At 40.1% G+C, this 20,415-nt stretch overlaps 2 protein-coding genes across 12 annotated transcripts in view; one reads left to right on the forward strand and one right to left on the reverse strand.

Moving 5' to 3' along the window:
* The window catches only part of LOC122571024, a 20,349-nt gene extending 18,164 nt beyond the window's left edge, over positions 1 to 2,185 (forward strand). For 6 of the 9 annotated variants that reach the window (XM_043734181.1, XM_043734180.1, XM_043734185.1 and 3 more), the window contains 3 exons: positions 92 to 319; positions 439 to 587; positions 1,679 to 2,185. In XM_043734181.1, the coding sequence (XP_043590116.1) occupies positions 92 to 319; positions 439 to 587; positions 1,679 to 1,729 (428 nt within the window). In that variant the 3' untranslated portion in view covers positions 1,730 to 2,185. Of the gene's footprint in view, positions 1 to 91; positions 331 to 438; positions 588 to 1,260; positions 1,483 to 1,678 lie in introns of those variants that run through there. The other 3 variants (XM_043734187.1, XM_043734186.1, XM_043734188.1) reach the window with 2 other exon arrangements.
* Positions 2,186 to 3,744: 1,559 nt separating this feature from the next.
* LOC122571023 (dopamine D2-like receptor) overlaps positions 3,745 to 20,415 on the reverse strand; it is a 97,499-nt gene continuing 80,828 nt past the window's right edge. The window contains exons 3-8 of one of the 3 annotated variants that reach the window (XM_043734176.1): positions 13,736 to 13,845; positions 12,113 to 12,365; positions 10,958 to 11,058; positions 7,973 to 8,167; positions 5,970 to 6,442; positions 3,745 to 5,903 (exon numbers count right to left, since the gene is read on the reverse strand). In XM_043734176.1, the coding sequence (XP_043590111.1) occupies positions 5,695 to 5,903; positions 5,970 to 6,442; positions 7,973 to 8,167; positions 10,958 to 11,058; positions 12,113 to 12,365; positions 13,736 to 13,845 (1,341 nt within the window). In that variant the 3' untranslated portion in view covers positions 3,745 to 5,694. The remainder of the gene's footprint in view (positions 5,904 to 5,969; positions 6,443 to 7,972; positions 8,168 to 10,957; positions 11,059 to 12,112; positions 12,366 to 13,735; positions 13,846 to 20,415) is intronic. The other 2 variants (XM_043734178.1, XM_043734177.1) reach the window with 2 other exon arrangements.

Genomic DNA, 20,415 nt, shown 5'->3' on the forward strand with positions numbered 1-20,415 from the left:
ATATGCGACGAACGTACGCAATTTCATGGAAGGCTCTTGTCAACCGAAATTATGTAATTGTTTCTCCATGATTCACGTGTTTTCACTCCAGGTACACCTCTGTCTTCTGGCTTGTCCTCGAACATATTGAGTAATCATATCGGCAGCACATTCAACGGTCTACCTGGTGGAATAAACACCGACATATCGGCAGGAATACCCAACAGCCTCTCATCGGACGTTCCCACTGGTGTATCAACTTTGAACTTTGGCGAAAATTTTCAATATGGAGGGCAGTTGCGACCGTTTGAACCGGCCAGGACTCGCTCATATTCCACAGGTATATCGATTGTACGTAATTACGCGGTTGTCCCGTCACGGATTCGTGAACGCGACATTCCCGCTTTATTTTTCCAAACGTTCAAAGCCCAATTCGTAGAACGCGTGTGGTTTGTACAGGGTTGCAGTTACAATTAGGCGGCTTCGGAGGGATAGATTACACCTTGCGTTCAACTAGTCCTACTTTACGTTCCACGAACCTCGACATTGGAAAATTGGGATTAAGTTTGCCAGAATTGCCGCGATATCAACTTCCTGCTTTCTCTAAGGTAAAGTTTCGACAAATAGCTGCGTGGATTTAGGAGAGGAGTTGGCCCGAAGAACGTTGAAAGTCCTTACTCGAATGAAATTTCCATCTTGTTTGCGGTGTTAGATTTTTTCCAACACGGAATTTCTCGTGCCTGTTACTTTATACAGTATGAAGCTCGAGAAATTGGTAAACCTATTCCAGTGCAGCGGATACGTTCTAACTTGCATGATACGCGTATGGGGGAAGTTGGTGCATTCGAGTTCGGTGGCTCGTTTTACAAGAAAATTTTCCCATCAGCATGCGAGAACGTATTTTGTTTCAAATACTTGTAACACGAGTTACGTATTCACGATGAAAGTTCGCTGGTAATAGCTGACTATACCACGTAGAAATTTTAAACCGTGTATCGATTGTTGCATTTTAATAGAGTGACTTTTTAAATGTTTCCAAACTTACGGATTAACTGATTGTCGCGAAAACTCATCGACCTGCTGGAATTCTTTCCATCGGCAAATACACATGCACACGAACAGGAACGCGATATAAAGCCATTCGATGCTGTCACAGCGCCGTCGTAAATACAGCGTCCATAATGTGTTTTAATTGCGAACTACAGCATGAGAATTATGCGGTTATTTACGAATGTAGCGAAACGATTTTACTATATCGTGTATGTAACGTTTTTATTGTAGGTAAAATTGGGTCAACGCTTGTGGTGAACGTAGAAGCTAACTGGACCAATCGGTACAAAACCACGTGTTTATTTATAGCGTTACAAAATATTCTAGCAAGTTGCCAAAGTTTAAGAAACTCTAGGTTACGTCGAGAAATATTTCATAGTGTTATTCCGTAGACATTATCTCTGTATAATTTAATTTACTATTATAATAGAAATAAATATTTGTTAATAGAAATAGTAAGATTATCAGCGTTTCTTCTGAATCAATTTCCGTCAACTTCATCTGTCCAATTTGATTAATCCTGTTTAATCCATTGCCTATACGTATAATCCCTTTCACCCTCATTCAATATTGACTCTAACATAATACTATTAATACATAGTGCGTTATCTGGGTTATTGACATTATTCGATCCATCGTACTTTTTCAGGCAGGCTATTTCAGAGATCACCGGCCCATATCTTTCTTCTTACCACTATAGGAAGCATTCACTGTTTGAGGGATATTCGTAAAAGTCAGCCCGAACCGATTTCGTTGTAGATTCAATTTGGCCAACGTTCGTACTCACTGGCCCATGGACCATTCTCACCGTGAATTGCACTGATTCGAACAAATACCACGAGGACAGCCGACTTTTCGTCTTCTATCGATCTCTAAAAATCTGCAGAGGCAAGTGTTTTCTACACTGGAAAGATACGAAAATGAATTTAATGTCTTGCCACTTACCTTCCGCTATATTCTTCCTTCGTAAAGCTAGAACTTGTAAAATGAAAACTCGTCTTCAATTTATACTATATTTTATTAATTTCGACAAGTGTCCATGTATTCGATTTGTCTTATCTCTGATTAATCGTGTATGTATGTGTCCCGTGTGTTTCATTCGCTTGTGAATATGTATAGGTATTGCCATCGGTACATACAGCGTTCTGAATATTCATTTCTTTTCCATTTGATTTGTTATGCTTATAGTTAGTCTCGGCAAATTAAAGATTTATCCCTTACATCTATGCCCTGTATAGACCATTCGTAATAATTATTAAGAAAGTCATAGGAAAAATGTAGTTTTCTCTCATCAAAGCGACTCGTTTTTCGATGGACATTTAGAAGACATTCCATTTGACTTATATTCGTTTTGTGTTTATTCTTAGTGTCTCGCGCCTCGACGAAGTAGAAACTGGCCTGCTACGAGTTTTCGAGAATTTCCGTGATTCAAGTTCAACTAGAATCCCTGGAAACGTTATCGATCCTCTCGCAGTCAGTTCGTATACGCTCGCGTTCTTTGTCTATTAGATATATATTTACATAGATGCACAGCGCTATCCTCATGTTCTCTTGGTACAATACAGATACACTATGTCGCGTACGTATATCATGTATAATACATACACATTTATATACAGAGAAGGGAATGTATCGGGTTAGAAAAATACAGCGATCTTAGCAGGATTGTAAGAAACTTTATAATGCATTTCCAAGTGCGTTGCGTTAAAAGAAAATGCTAGGCTTGTTGATTTTCGTTCAGCGTGGAAATACAGTTCCAGTTTCTGCCTGTTGTCGTGGTTAATCGCAAAGTGATTAAGGAAAAAGCTTTGGTCGGTGCTCCTTCTCGAAGATGATTCTCTGGCGAATGAAAAAAAATCTGCGACTGGTTTCCAGGTATTCGGAGATCGCTGATCCAAAGTTTCGCTGTTATACTGTCGTTAACGACCGAGAGCGAAGGACGGGAACTTTGCCAATTAATAATCTACCGTTGTGTGCGGAAGCAGTACCTTTTATCTTGCGGTGGCGTAAAATGGCACGTGGCACGATCTGTCGCGAATCGGCACTCGTTTAAATTTCACCGGCCCCAATAACTAGGTGAAAAGTTCGTTACGCCATTATGAAAGGGCATAAAGTTCTCAGTCTGTTGGCGAGGATTCTCTATTACGAAACGGATGTACGTAGCTACCAGTTTAAGAGATTTAAGTTTGAGGTACGTGAATTAAGAGGTTCGTGCGAGAATGAAGCGGTATAATATTTTAACCCTGTATTTCACTCACTAATCCGATGCAAACTTCGTTTCTCTCGGTCGATTACGATCAGTTCGACGAATAACGGAAACGTTGGAAGATAAAACACTGGATTTGCGAACGATTCGTTCGGTACGATAAATTATTATCGAAGAATTGTATAATATCTCGAAACAGGTTACCAGGTAAAATGTACGTAACAAAACCTAGCTTTATCACAATTCATCGACAAGAGTTTCCCTAAATGTTTGCCTAGCATTTAGCGATACACACTATCGTTACTCTTAGTGTTTAGTAATTGCAGTGTTTCTAGGTTTTAGCAGGCGATCGAGTACGTAGGGATACGTATCGCCTTACAACCGATTGCACAGTTCGAGTAATTCGTTACTAATTTCTACTAATTATGTACAAATATACATTGGAAGTTTAAAGTTACGTGATACGACGTATTCGTAGAACTCATAGAGTAAAAAGCTCTGATTGTAGACGTTATTGCAGGATCGCGGGTCCCGCGAAACAAGTGTTTTTCCTTTTTTTTTTTTTTACGATAACGTTTTACGTTCGCTAGTATTTAGTATCTTCCGTTTCGCGTAGCCCATTTAACACACATACACATGCTCGATAAGCGTGTCTCGGATGCCAGTATACGGTTAGATATCATGCTTCGTACTTGTATTGATATGTTTGAAAATTCGGACGCCGGGAACCTTAAAAACGTTTGCGGAAATGGAACACGAAGCGAAGCCGATGCAGGTGTTTCTGCATGCATCGACTGTGTTTCGTTATTTCTTCGATTCTATCGAACGCGTCATGAGCATACAATGGCCATCTTTACGAGGAATTCCTTTGGGCTCTCGAAGCCAGGGGAGAGGCAAAAACAAGCGGACGCCTTCCGCTATCGATTTTCGTTTCCGTAGAGTTGAACGCGAACGTTCCACGCGGTTAACACATCGAAGATAATACATAAACTTTTTACTAGAATTGGAACAAATGACGTCGTAACGTGAAAATGTTCGATAGAAAAAAAGTACATGTGCAAATAATTTCAACGTATTTCAAACAATTCACTTTGAAGAAACGCTAGAGGGAATCGAAGGGAAGCGACTGCTACGAAAAACGGATCTTCCGGAACCTCTCGTGAGCGGAATATCATATAAACTTTAAATCCTGTAACTCGGTATATAGTTGGGTATGTAAATATTTCAAAAATATGGCAATTCTCTCGTCTAGGTGTTAAATGATAAAATAGATCCGCAAGTAGAGATGGTACGGTATGCATCGAACACGTTCGACAGACTTCTTACTCGAATTCTTTTCCCTTTCTGCACGAATGAATTTTGGAGAATCGAAAAACACGATCCCAAAGCTTGCACAACCATCGTCCTCTTCGTGGATTTATAAAATTCGCGTATAATTCATGACTCGCGACGCAAGAATTTCGGAAGCTTGTTCTTCGATTTTCTCGCATGCTACAAGGACAAAGGAAACGGCGCGACGGAAGAATCTCGAAACGATACGAAGGAAACGGTGCTTCGTTCGAATAATCGTACATAGTACAAAGACGTTCGATTAGACGCGCAGGTGTACAGAACGCGTAAGTTTGTCGTGGAACTGACAATACGGTTCCTTTGCTTTGAGCCAAAAAATATTGCTACACCTTAGGAGCTACGATAATACTGCCACGGTATATTTAATATCCGACAAAGTACATATACGTATAATGTGTTTTCGCTCAAACACGCATTCCATTGATTTTACGTTTTGACCTGATGTTTATCGTCTTAATATATCTACTGGAATTCCCTTCTTTCCTTTTCGCGCTTCTGTTTTATTTATGCAACTAGATTACTTGAAATGGTAGGATAACGCGAATTTGAACGCGTTCAACGCATAAAGCACGTCGTTGTGTTTCTAACACCTTGACGCTCGTTTCCGATTACTTCGTGTATCATTTATTCGACTACTTATCGTTAGCTTAAATATTTATTTGGTAATTCAGCTCTAACATCGATGCACGTTGCCTCCGGTGTGATATCGCCGGGATATCGACCAATGAAATCGCGCGATAGTTGGGTGTGAGGGTGCTGAGAATACTAACGATGATCTGCACTTCCGATAAACAACGAGTAAAAAGTACGCGATGTAATTCCGTTCTCACTCGTAAAAAGCTTCGATTTAGTTTCGTTACGTTGCAATTTGTGACGGCGCGGCTAATGTTTCTCAAGTCCGTCGCGAAATTTAAACACGATTCGGTAGAATGAGCCACAGGAAGTTATTGGTTTTTAAACGTCTACCTACGAAAAACGGCGCGACTACGAAAGAGGTCTGCGAATACGATAAATACCTTCAGCTGGAACAAATGTTGAGCTGTTCGATTGTCCGATGTCTCGTTGTTCCTGCTTTCAAGATAAACGCGACTTTAAATGCTGTAATTTGTCTAGAAGCTGACCAATTTATGGAAGGCTTTGCGAAATTCGGGATTGAACACAGTATAAATCACGGGATTTACGAAGCTGTTCATGTAGCCTAGCCAAGAGGTCACGATGAAAGCAGTGACACCCGGTTGACAGTTCGCTGTCAGCTTCGTGCAAATCGCGTCCATGATGTTGCAGGTAAAGAACGGCAGCCAACAAATTAAAAAGACACCTGTAAAAGAGAATAGATTTCCTTTTTGTCGGGCGATAGGAAGGAAGAATAATCGACCGGACGTACCCAACACAATAGCCAACGTTTTCGTAGCTTTACGCTCCTTTTTCGCGGAGCTTTTCTCTCGTTTCTTCTTGCTCGCCTTATTGGCTTTGTATATTGTAAACCGGGAGCCAGAAACGGCATTTTTCTTGTCCTTCTTACAGGTAGACGTGCCAGACAAGACGCTTGGCGTTCGTCCAAGTTGAAGAGGGAGAAGAGAACCGGCGCTCTTGAGCCTCTTTAATTCCTGCTTGTTCGTTTCAGCGCCGTTCTTCTTGGGTTGCGAAGCTTGGCTCGTCGCCGCGCTTTTCGGAGGCGGCGACGAAGAAGTGGAGGACGACGGAGCTGAGGTGATTCGTGGATTCGGGCTGGGACTGGAATTCGTTTCTAACGGTTCGTGAATCACCGTGCTGCTCGCTGCACCGTCATATCCAGAATCCTTTCTGACGTTCTGCGTTCCACCCAGTTGAGCTTGAGCCACTGCGCTGAAACGACAACTGCAATTCGAGTATCAGTAGCATTCCAACGATACAGGTTTAGCATATCCCGTCACAGCTTGCAACTCTGAACCTACGAGCGAAAGCATTTCGTGTACCATGATTATAGGGACGAACGTTCGCCTATATTGCCGAAAACGAAACACGAACGAGAAATTACTTCTTGTAATGGCATCTCGTTCGAAATGTTCGACTGTTCGAACAATACACGCCCGTGTATTAACGCGCTATCCACGCGGCTACATGTACGGCTGACAACGAATCTGTCTATGTAATTAAACTTGCTGCACCATGGATGCCAGTCGCTCTCGGCGATTAGTTTCGAAAGACATTGGTGCATGCAGCATGATTCCCGTGCATATTGATCGATAGGTACATATCGATCTTACCATTAGTCGGTGTATCGCAGAATTATTACGGCACAACGAATTTCCATCGGACGTATATCGTAACCAGATCCTTGTACGTGAGTCGAAAATCCTGCATAGATATACCTACGCGGTACATATGGTTTCAGTGTGCCGCATTCAGCACGACCAAACGAAGAAATCGAATCATCTATCGTTCTTCCTATCTACTCGTTACCTATTCCATTCTGCCGATCGCGATTGCCCGCCTTTTTTCTTTTTTACTTACGTTTTGTTACCGCAAACGAATGTATCGATCGAAACCGCGTCTTCCGCGTTCAATCAATACAGTTACTACTCCAACTTGCTGGACCAGTGGACACTCCACAAACAAACGAATCGATTTCACAGTGGACCGAGTTTATCGGTGTTTTGTTCCTATTTTTATCGAATGTGTCGGCGAGTAATTCTTTACGCCAATGAATTATCGACTCGTAGGCAATATAAAAAATTCAAGCATCCTTTCATGCGACTCTTACGCGGAAGATACAATTCAATCCCTATCTTTTACCGCTCGTTCATCTCAGACAAGATCGCTCATCCCGTATGACCGAAGATAAAGTAGCCAGCCGGAAGAATTATAAAAGAAAAAGGCGATGCTCGAGCGGAAAACAGTGCCATGTAAGGCGCGATACTATCTTAATTCGCGAATTAACTAGTCAATTAAGATGTAACTTTAGATCGACTCTCGTCCCTCGAAGTAAAAGAAAATTCATTCCCTCCAATGAACAGTAAAATAGTATTTTTCCTTTGTTCGTTCTACGTCGTTGGTTTTGAATGCTAATTGATTTCAGTCGGTTCTTGCTTTGTTCTCGCGCCATTGTTTTTAGTCTCGTTAATTTGCTCGAGTAACTTTTAACGCCCCCGCTCTTCATTCGGTAAGGCAGGCGGAACCTCGATTGTACGTCGTTGTGTTTTTTCTACCATCTCCTAAAAATATTTATGCTCCGTTCTATGCTGCTACTTGTTATACATATCTTTTTTATTGCTTGCCGTACGGTAAAACTTATTAATTACGAGTTGTTAGGGAAAGGGAGGAGAAGCTTACGAAACAGCGCGTTGTTGTACAGCGCGAACGTTCGTCTGCACTGCGGGCGATCGAAAAATTTTATTGGATTCTTACGCTGCTTCCTCGACGACAGTGGCCAAAAAGAACTCGGTGCTCTTATCGTTCGAGATGACCACAACAGGATCAAGGGGTGTCTCGTCCTCGTCTTCGTTGCTCCCGGACGCGGTGTTCGTCGGCTCTTCCATGCCAGGAGCCACGAAAGCCGCCGCTCCCAACGCCGTCTCCGCAAACCTTGCCACAGAATACCCACTACGTGATCTTAGTCAAAAGCCTCTAAAAAAAAGCTTCTACACTTAGCATGCTTTTAGTATTCCTCGGCGACGCGCGGCGTTAATCCGGCAAAGGGGAAAAGTTAATCTATCATGCACAAAGCGACTACGCTTGCGCTCGCGACTTCGTTCGGAACTTTGCCACGAACAAAGAACCTAGCTTTTACTTCGTTGAATGTGCCCTTCGCGATTCACAGGGATCCTCGGCTGCGTTTCAGCTAAAATGAAAGTCGGAAAGTAATTCTTTTCTGACGAGGGAAAAGCTCGAACCTTTGATATTTCAACTGGCTCGCTTTCGATCGATCGGACCGATAATACAATTATCGAAAGAGAGCAATTTAGAATTACTTTTGCGGCAGACGTTTACCTGTTCGATCTTGCGGTACGGTTCGAAACGAATTACGAGTAACTTCTAATCCATTATCGCGAGCACACTGCGTGGTTACAAGTTAAACTTATTAACTAATTTCATGCCGTGAATTAATATGAACATTCGCAACCGGCCGCGTACTCCCAGTAATCGGATTATGGGAATTCGATATCGTTAGAACTTGGATTGGCGATTCACGGTTCGATCTAAACGATAGTTCCACCAACTTCAACGCGTTTGTTTGCTCGAAACTTTCTCCGCCCTTATCCTCATCGATACGTTCGATACGACGTCTTAAAAAAATTTCGCGAGAAGAAGAGACAATTAATTCTATTCTCCGAAATCCCTCTGAGTAACAAACACAGACGAATTGGAAAGTTTTCAAGCTTTGATATATTCCGAATTAAGCTAAATTTATAAACAATCGAATCATCTACCGTTCGTTTCAATATAGTCATTGACTGTAGTAATCTACGTTGATACGTAGGATAATAAGAAAGGGAACTACTTGTATCTTGTAATCAGGATGAGTACAAAGATATGTCGACGCTAATGTTAACGATACAGGGGTAAAATCTACAGGAGTAGAAGAGCGTATGGGAAGGGTGGAGTATCGGGCGAATTTTGAATACAGGCCTGAGATTACGCTGAATGCATGGGACTCGGGGGAAAAGATACGATCGTATAGCCAAACCGTGTTACTGTTGTTATAAACATCTAATTGTAAATCTAACTTATCGATGGTGTTTGTACAGGGTATTATGCAACCGTGGGAACCTGGAAGGAGCCTATAAATAATAATTAGGCAACCGATGTGTCACATCTTTAATACCATTGCAAATTACCTACCTAGTTGCGTTTGGATATAAGTACACATATACGTACATGTATATACCCTTTATGTGGATTCAAACTTTTTAATCCGATTAATTCGAAATGTTTAACTCGAAAATCCTTCTTGCTTTTGTTGCTCCATTGATGAGCGACATACAGCCTTGAAATATAGTTGAAAGTATAAGTCGAAGCGCGGGTGGCAGAAGTTGAGTCGCGATCTTTCGCCACTCGTTCGCAAGATGGATTCCACTCCAGTATTTTCCTTTCGAGGAAAAGAAAAACGGCGAAGTAGGTATTAAATCATCTTCACCGGAAAACAAGACTACGTGCCTTTCAGTCCGTTGGCAAAGGAAGACAACGGTACCTTCTGTACGGTTCTCATCGATGAACAAATGTACGACACTTAGGAAGAGGTGAGTACAAAAGCCGGCAATTAAATCGAGGCGAACTTGTTGGCTATTCAAGGCAAGTACGCCGACCCCGGGACAACGGAAATGAAGCTGCGCGCGGGAAAAGCGTATTATACGGAGATGCTCCAGGCTCAACTACGCCTTAGCTCTTCCCCTTTCTACACGCCTTTCTTTTCACCGCCATCTTTCCTCCTTTAGTGACATATTCTCGCCAGCGCGCCAATCTTCGCGAGAAATCGTCTCTCGTTGGAATGCAGGAGTTATACGCGGGAAATTGAAAAAAATGACTCGCGCGAGGAACACGCGACACATTCGAAATGAAGCCAGTTTGTCTGTTCGCGACGCGACGACCGGCTGTCGCTCTGCGACACCTTCGCGAATATATGTAGCTATTTCTTTCTATTTAAACAACCTTCTTTGATCTTTTGACGCGCGAAATCGTAGAAATTGAATATCGATTCGTTATATCCGTGCCTCGCCGAGAAATTACACACATTCAACTACCCATTGAGACGTTAGCAGCCTACCAACAGACGTTTTGTTTACCGTGAACATCGTTGAAAACTATTAAAAGGCAGCACTGGTTCGATGCTATCGTCCCTTTGTCAAATAATCGTTCCCCTTTTCTAAAGGGAATTCTTATTTACGTTCGCCACTCCTTTGTTCGAAATTGCACGTTCGTACAACGCGCACTGGGGACGTTCTACAAATTGGTAAGGACGTGGTTGCAAATGCAAGTATGACTTATGAAACCGCAATTTCATCATTTGTCTCTGTACGATAGGACGTGCAACAGAGTGATACATGCAAATGAAATACATGCTATGGAATGATCAAGAAATTGTCAACGAAGTATCGGCTTCGATTCTCCCTCGATCTTTTCGACGAATTTAAACACGATTTTAAAACGTAATTGATCGTTTATTAAAATCTCCTCTGTTCTTGCAGTAATTAACATCAGAAATAATAAAAATTCTTTAAGCTTTCAAGCGTATAAGACGGTCGTATGTTCTTGCTAATTTCAGAAATTTAACAAAAGAATTTACATCCATTTTCTCCCTTAACCAGCGGCGGTTCGAGTGGAATTCCTAGAAAATTCTTGGTATATTCGTGAAGAATGCCAACGTTAACGGTCGAAGCGAATGTGTCGGCTTACCTGCGCGTATGCGCGATGTTCTCGATTATGCTGCCCGGTTTTATGTCGCCCAAGTTAGGCTTTCTATTGGCCCTTGCTTTTCTCGCCCTGTTTCTCAGTGCCTGGAAACGGTAAAGTAAAATCACTGTTTCAACATAAATTTGGTAACCGGTACAAACGCGTGAAATAAATCTTCCGATGGCGTACAAGACAGGTAACGCATGACACCTGTTATCACCTATACATATCAAAACAGCGAGATTTATCGCGACGCTTGTATCAAAGATATAAGAAATATAAGAAATATTTCTCACATGGATACACAGCATCATAATGTACGCGTATTAGACAATTTTACTCGCAGTTGCTAGATGAAAGTTGAGAAACAGAACTTTTTATGAATGCGTTATAGCTGAATATAAGAGATTCATATTTCATATCGGCGTTTCGAAGCGTATCGTTTTCTTCTCCGATGTTAAATCACTATAACTATACACGTATACATATATATTCATAGCGAATGTCTTGCAACCCCATAAGAAATAAACAAACCATACGTTGTTCTTCGAATTGCAATGAAAATATCCCTCTTCCTTCTATTCCTGCTTTCTTTTCTTCGCTTTTCTTTTTACTATTCTTTGTTATGAAATCGATACATTGTTTGTTGAAATACCATTGTTTATCGGCTCCACTGAGAAATAACAAATCTCGGTCGTACAAAGCCCCCGGTCAGCCGGGGCTCTCAGAATATAGAATTATAAAGTGTTGAATTTGAAATCTGTTTTACGCAATTATTACCGCGATATTTCGCGTCATCGGAAATTAATATCGTAACGAATGGAAGCAATCATGCAAACGAAATTGTTTATGTATTCCGGTTTGCGTAGAATAGCGAAGCAGCCGTATTTATGATTAACCGCAACGTAATCGCAAAAGCCAGCGTATCTACGGAACACTTTGCTCCATATGGCGTTAAAATTAATATCTACGTAATTTGGTGAGTTTTACGTGTTACGGCCGACAATATTATATGTTATGGTTAATTGAGCAAATAAACAGTTTTGCATTCATCCTGACAGTTCTTGATGCTTACTTAATTTTCGAGCAACACCGATCGGGCCTTATCGATCTCTGCTATCGATTATTTTTAAACCAACTGCTGTCAATAATATTTACCTTGAATATGTTGTAGTAGAGAAACACCATGATGATGCAAGGTATGTAGAAGCTGGATAGGCTCGAGTAGATGATAAAGTCTGCATTGTAGAAGAGGCATTGGTCCGGTATTCGGTCGGGGGTGTTATTCAAGCCGAGAACAATCGGGCTGCCGATCGCGGCAGATATCGCCCAGACCAACAGTATCGTCAACCACACTCTTCTATTGTTCTTGTGCTTGGCGTACTTTATCGGCTGGGTCACTGCTATGTATCTGCAATTCAAATTCATTTCGTGTATCGTACAGTGTCCCCTGCTTGATGGGCATTACGTTGCCGCAAATCAACGTGGATCCGCTAACATTGTGCATCCACCCGACAGCATTGTCCAATTTATTATTTCTATTCCGATTGATGTATCTGTATCAGAATAATTCTATCTCGGAAAAATATTATACTTTTTAGACGCTTACGGTTCTTCTGCGACGAGGAAAAGTCAAATTCTGTCGCACGGAAATGTCGGTAGAAAACGATTAATTAAATCGCTAAATTGTCGCTTGTTTTAGGGAATTCATCCGGAAAAGGACGACGAGCGATAGATAGACTCAGACTTTGCGACTTTATGGAAATCGTCGAAAGATTTTTAATAAAGAGCAGCCATTTTTCTGCATCACGACACGTATATTTTAACATGCAAATGCGAAAAACCTCCGTATTAATCATTTGGCTGTACTATTTCTAGACGAATGCGCTTCCATTTAGACTCTTTACGACGCGGTCCCACGAAATTCTTTTCGGTCTGAATGATCGGAATTTATGATTTAGCTTTTTAATACTGTGTCAGACCAGGAGGCGACAAAGAGGAAAGAAACGAGGAAAATGTAAATCATATCGTTTCGTGGCTTTGATATCTACGAACTTTGATAAGTTCTATAATAAATATAAGCTTTTCGTAACTTTACAAAACTGATCGGGTTTATACGTGCATTTTCGATCATGAAACGTAAACGATGTCGCGTTACTATATCTTAAATCGTAAATTTCTTAGAACAGCGAAAACCACTCGATCGATCATTTTGACCTCTACGTCGACTTGACGATAGTTATTTCGATGTCCTGTCGAAATTTGATTAATAGAAATTAACTCCGACTCTCCCGACTTCAGCTCATTTCGAGCATCACGGAACAAATCTCAGTTCCTCGTCTTCCGTATTTGGTCTGTTATTCGTGTCACGTAAACTGGTTAAATCAGCAACTTCCTTTTTCACGAGTTTCGGTGCATTTTCAGCTATCGCGGTTGCGCAATTTTCCTGCAATGGTGTGAAACAAATGCAATGCGAGCAAATCGTATTTTACATTGAAAGAACGTTACAAATTACGATTAATATCTCTGTTTATTCTTACGTTTACTTTTTCTTTTCTTTCTTCCTTTTTTCTTGACGTTAAAGGTTTCGTAAATTAATTCGATTTATGCATACGAGCTGCGATTTGACTTTCGTTACATTGTTTGAGCGCGATAAAATAAGACTTTCTAGCGTTATAGCGTTTAGCTGACGAAACATCGAAGATCGATTCGTAGAATTCGCTGGGGTAAAAGAATTAGGGTCGAACTATTTCTTGCTCTTCTGCGAAAAAGAACGCTCACCTGTCTATCGAGATTGCTACGAGATTGAAGATGGAACTGGTACTGCACGTGACGTCCATTGCGATGTAAAAGTCACAGACAAAGCCAGGCAGGCTCCACGATCCGTTTACCTGGAAAATGAACGAACAAACTGTGAAGATCAAAGCTCACCACGAACCGTGCCAGTTGAATTAGCTTTCATTGCTCTATGGTCGGCTATTGTTTCAATGTAAATTACCGATTTACTGACTCATGGAGCATTTCATTTACCCGAGAAGACACGCGAGAGAAAGCAATACATACATATATAGAAGATGCTGACGAAATTTCTCAAATTTATCGCAGATGGAAAGACAAAAATACAGATTCGTATAAAATGCATCATAGTTCATGCATTTTAGATTCTTCGTTTCTTCCAACGAATCTCTCCGATTGTTTAATTCTTCGGAATTGTTATGACTCTGAAAACGGGTCAGATATATTTATTTGGAAAAATCTTTCTGTAGAAATGAAGGATTATTTTGACCAGATCGAGAGACGAATTTTATTTTTCCTCTTTCCCATTTCACCCACGATATACCATTTTTCCGTTTTGGTGCATTCGTCTGATTCATCTTTTTATTTTCGAAAACACTGACACGGTTGAATCGAACGCACCTATACCGAGAGAAGCCTGTTGTGCGATTTATTTGAAACAACCGTGCCTCCAGTAAGTACAAAATCGGGCGTTGCACCGTTGAAATGCGTCTATCACCGCCGGCTATGCGTACACGCTTGTCTCCATTTTCTGTTAAACTGGCGAACTTCGCAGTGTCGAGTTTCCCCTCCGTGTTATTCGCCGTAAGCATAAGAAGATATTCTCATTTAATTGTTCTCGATACTTGCCACCTCTAATCGCTCAATATCTCTTTTCGTTATCTGATTTATACAAGACGTTAATGATTACAAGACGAGATTATAATGATTACAAGATTAGATCCCTATTCGCTTTTCATTCCAATTTCATTTGCGCCTTCGTGTATAGAGAAATCTCGGAATAAATCGTAAGCCGCTCAGTTTTCTCGATATTCATCACATTCTGCAGCACGAACTATGATTACTTGTAAAGGCTTTAGAAGATAGCATTAAAATGCGTAGCTCGTAGTTCGGTATCATATTGATCGAACTACTATATTTTGCATGTGTGTACAACCAGAGTGTAACACAACCAACCTGCCGATACTTTATAACACTGTTACATCATGGAAATATACGGTGCATGTATGATACAATGTTTGCTTTTTGAATCTTTTAATTTATAATTCGAAACTATCGTATCTTCGTACAAATTTTTATAATACTTTTCGAATATGAGAAAACGTCAAAAAAAAAAAAAAATCATGGAAACGTAACAAAGAACATAAAGCGTGGAAGTTTAATACGATCAAAGCTCACTGTTTTAACCACGAGGTGAACAACTAAAAAGCCGTAAATTAGCAAAAACGGTAAAGCAACGAAAAATTTGTGCCTGGAAATGCATGTACATGCAAATAACCGAAATAGCCTCTAAATAAAATTCTGTTTTATCACTATTTTGTTTTATTTATGATCCTTTCGATATAATTCACGTTTAGAAAATATATTTTTTAATTAAATTCTAATAGAAACGACGATATTTCGTCAACGACATCGAAATGTCGTTACCGGTTATATTTGTATAATTACTATGTAATATCACATTTTCACATCGGCAATTTTGCAGCTCACTTTTAACTCACCTTGGTGCTTTGCCAGCTGTACCGTCATGATTTTTCCCGTATACCTTTTTCACAATTTCATACTCAAAAGTATCTTCTTTTTCCCAAGACATTTTATTTATTTATACTCGACCGACAGCTCCCTTTACTCTTATTTCAAAGACTGGTTCATATACATGTATCTATCCGTTTCCACTGAGATGCTATTAAATGAGATGCTTTGGTATCTCAAAGAAAACTCGAGCACTAAAAGTAGCATCGCAAGAACAAAAGAACGCAGGAATACTATCAAAGCAGTGATACATAGAAGTAACGAACGTCTGGAATAAAACTAACTTTCGTGCTTTTGTTATGCTTTTAACGCCCTTGGCCTACGCGTTATCTGCCTATCGCGCGAGTCATAGCAAGCAAGAAGTTCGGTCGCGCGCTGTGTCATTCATCTGTTCAGCCGTGTGCCCGAACTGGCGCAAAATGTATACTTCTTATGATGATTTAGGGGCTACAAAAGGAATTGTGAAATAATAAACAACGTTTGAGGACGAATAGCGTTTTTAAGACGTCTAGGGCGAAATCATGATCAACTGGTCAGTTAACAAAAACAATTTATTATTTCAAAGTGGATAATGAATCACTAACAATTTGTAAATTACCACGAGTCAGACTCATGGTTTTAGCTTATGGCACAAATCCCTTATCACGAGTCTCGCTCGTGGTTATAGGCCAACGGGTTAAACTAATCATTTTTCACATCAAGTACTTGTATACTCTTGTGTAGAGAATTAAAAACTGCATCGAATCGCGTCTAAAAAATGTATCGTACTATTTACAAAAACAAAGATCATCCTCGAGTCTTGGAGATTTATCCACCTAGAAAAGATCTGCGACCATGATCAGATGGCCCTCTCGAAATAGGACAAGTTCTATCTGAAACACTTTTTCCCAATAATGTACAGTTTGTATTTTATGAGATTATTTATCGTAATTCCATGTTATTTTTACACCACATTATTTTATATTTCATGTCAGATAATTCTATAAAAAATTATATGCAATTTTTTCATTTCATATTTTGTATATTATAGTGATCCGAGTCTGTTTCGGAATTGTAACAAACTGTTCTTTGTTTTCTATTTTCTAGCGACATTTTTAAGTTGAAGATTGTAAAATATTGTAAGGATGCAGTTCGGCATGTTAAAAAGAGCGTATAATAATGGCATATTTATTTTAACGGAAAGCAACAACTGATATCTGACACTGGTGTATCAAAAACAGACTACATATTCTGCCTGTATATATTGTTAACACTATTATAAAACATTGCGAGGACAAGAGAAGTGTGAAACAAGACAAATGAAAATGTTCAAACGATGTTTAACGAAGTACAACGAAAGTTTAGTTCAAACGATGACCGAATGAATAATCGAGGTCGCTGGTGTAGCCCCCCTAGGTATATAAAGGGGTTCCGATTCCCGGCGGAGTCAGAGCATCGTCTCACCTAGACACGTAAAGTAGGGAGATCAGTACAGTCAAACATTGACATTCGAAATTTTTTCGACGACTTGTACAACATGGAAATATTGCAACGTACGAACGATCGGTTCCGAGAAGGAGTTCCTGTCCGGGTGGTTCGAGTCGAATCACTTACCACCATGTGGGTCCGTTTGGCTGGATGTCCGAAGATCACCCAAACACTCAATTTGGAGATGATGGAGCATCCCATGGAGTACTTTCCCAAGGCGAGAACTTTGAGAGCAGGCATGCTGGTCGCCGTGCTGGCAGATTTTAAGGATGCTAGCGCTTGGGAAAGAGCCATCCTTTTGGAACGGACCATGACTGGCTACATCGTTTTTCTAATTGATTGGGGATTGGAAAGCGAGCAATGTCTCAGTTCAATACGGTTGTTGCCACGAAATTTGGCAAAAATGGCACCGTGGGCTAGAAAAATCGTCCTGCCGGGTGTACGAGACCAACCGAACCAAGCCAAGAGACATCGAGTGGCTCAATTTACCATGTTGAGACGGACAGGGAGCCTAGTCAACATCGATCCTTCTCCAGGAGAAGCAATAACAGCAAGGTTGTTGCTGGATCGGGAGCCGGGAGAATCCGCAAGAGATATGGCAGCATACTGGCTGGAGTTGGGATACCTCGATCCCCAATAATCGCTACTCTTGCCAGACTCTTTTTCTCTATGTATAATAATTCTTGTATGTATGGTTTTGTATGTATGATTTTGTATGTATGGTTTTGTATGTATGGTTTTGTATGTATGGTTTTGTATATACAGTTTTATGTAGATATTTATATTTTTCTGTATATATTAGTACTGAATTATATATTCTTAGTTAAGACTATTAGTGAGTAAAAACTAACGAAAGCTTAAAAACTTGTAAACTCTCTCTTATTCTTTCTTCCCATTCACACGACAAGTCCTGCAATATTGAATTTAATGATCAGCTGTACAAATTGTAAAGTACAAATTAAATAGAACAAAAAACAAAAAAAGCAAAAAAAGAAAAATAAAAATAAAAAAATAAAAAAAATTAAGGAAAAACAGAAAAAAGATTAAATTTAAAGTATCTTTTAATTGAACGTCGTAATTTCACGTTTAATTACTACATAAAGAAGTGTAAGAATTCGAAAATTAACTTATCAAACAAATTTAGTTCGTACCTGTGGAGTAACTTTAAGTATTTTCTTAAATGAACACTTCATTTAAAAAAGAATTGGAGAGAATGAATTTCACCTTTAAATTCGGATGTGGAGTAAATTTACACAAATCACGCGCGGCACGGCACTTGTCTCGCAACTTGATAAAACAAATTTGCAAATATTCGTTTTTCACGAAGCTGTGAATTTTTCCTCTTTTTTGTCCCTCCCTTATCGTTTCCGACGTAACAACATCGGAATTTTTTAAATTCACCAATAGCAATCATATTTTCCAAAAATTGAAAACGTTCGCTATGTCGATGGCTTAAAATATAGATCTGCTCTTTGTTGTTAGTTTTGTCGAACATTCCCGGATTGCAAGCAGAACGAGTTGATCACGTAGATTTGCGACGGCGTATCGTTAATTACAAAACTAGGTACAGTCTAAATCCCAGCATGGTCTGAATACGGGTAACCATCGTTGTAATGTGTCTTTATCTGATGCTGAGTCTTGGCCAAAATGCCAATGAAGTATTTAGGACGAAGTAATTTAAGAGCGACGTGCGCGCATCCAGCATTAGTTATAGTCCTCTCCCTGCTTGAACCAGACTTGTTATCCGCAACGCGCCACGTTGTTCTATCCCCGTTACCCCTATTACTTCTAACGCAAAATATGCAAAATTCGTCTGAAACACGATTTACCCCTTTCAACCTACTAAACGTAGATTATTATCGCGGTTCCTAATTTTCCTTGATAAATAATTATATGTCTTAGATTGCGTGATAAATTACGTGATATCGAAATTACTTGTAACAGATAGCCGAATGTAAGAGTAGGATAAGATAAATTGGAATAGAAATATGACGCAGAAGAACTTTGAAGAAATATAAAAAATGAAAAAAAGTGTTAAGTAAGACGACTGTTCTATTCTTTCGAGATTTGCTTCGTAGGATACACGTTACGCCTTTAACCGATGCTAATAATTGCGGAATAAAAGATTCTGTCATACCCCGTTTCTAAATGCAAAAGAAGTGTATTTTACGTCTTTCAGCCGGTACTTTATTCTAACCGTAGCTTTGCATTCGAAGCCCTTCATCCAGCTCCCCAGTAGCAGGTTAAATGAGCCATAACTCTGTTGCGTGTTGCTCGGTAACGCGTCTCCCCTGTCAAGAGGGGATTCACGTCGACGCGCTTTCTAAATAGACGCGAGCCAACTTGCTGGAGAAGCCACTTTCCGTTGCGCCAACTACACCAGATAATTAATCGTGAATACATCGAATAAATAACCGGCACGTAACCAGCTACTTAACTCGTGTAAATGCCGTACGAAAACTACCGAACAACTATACGTAAAAAGACCAGCATTGACGCGATATCGACCGAATGGTAAAACAACGACTCTGGAAATTTGTCACGTCCCAGCTCACTGGTTAATTGCAACGCTACTAGCTGCATCTGAACGTATAGGTACAAGAACGTGGAACACGCGACGTTGGTAGATAGTACACTTCGTAAAAGCGTTATAACGAACAGTATTGCCTTTTGATTTTCGATATCGAAAGTTTGCCTTTTTGTTGGAATTGTACGGAACTGCTGACGATATTCTGAGTGAATCTAGGGAAGGCCAAGGTAAAGCGACACTTCCGGTCGATGTAAGTCTCTTCGCAATACGTATATAATCGCGGCGTTTATAGCTAATGTACAGAGAGTTATAATTAGAAACCAAGGGAAGGCGAGCCAGTCAACCTTGCCTTATTCCAGCGACCTTAACGAGAGGCGTACTGGGGGAAACTAGTAAACGGGCAATCATTTGCTATGTCTTACGTCGACGACGTTCTCAATCTTTTGACTGGCTTTGTTACTAAATTACGGATTGTGTCAACTGATTAGGGGATCGTAATCGCGTATGCGATTTTATTTCAGTCGTGTATCGATATAAAGAGATTAATTGATCATTGCTACGGATATTTCGATCGTTTTAGTAATGCAGTCCAATCGATGTTAAATAGTTCAAGAATTGGAAATCCCAAGGTCTCCGGTTAAAAAATTTTTAAGCCGAGTAAAAGTAAATTGTCGCCAAAAGTTACGTTTCATAGTACGCTTACTTCGGCATACTCTATATAATGTACTCAATTGTCGTGTATAATGCAAATCTACCGATCATATATGCACTGCGCTTGACTGGTTGCAGAGGACATCAAGGACACGGTAACACTCCACATTGTCGAGCATCGATATCGAGAGTTCAAGAGACAATGGTGTTGTTAATTTTCTGTAAAATGCATTCGCACCGTCTGATTGCACAAACATAATCAATC

Source organism: Bombus pyrosoma, linkage group LG9, assembly GCF_014825855.1.
Source record: "Bombus pyrosoma isolate SC7728 linkage group LG9, ASM1482585v1, whole genome shotgun sequence".
Lineage (NCBI taxonomy): Eukaryota > Metazoa > Arthropoda > Insecta > Hymenoptera > Apidae > Bombus > Bombus pyrosoma.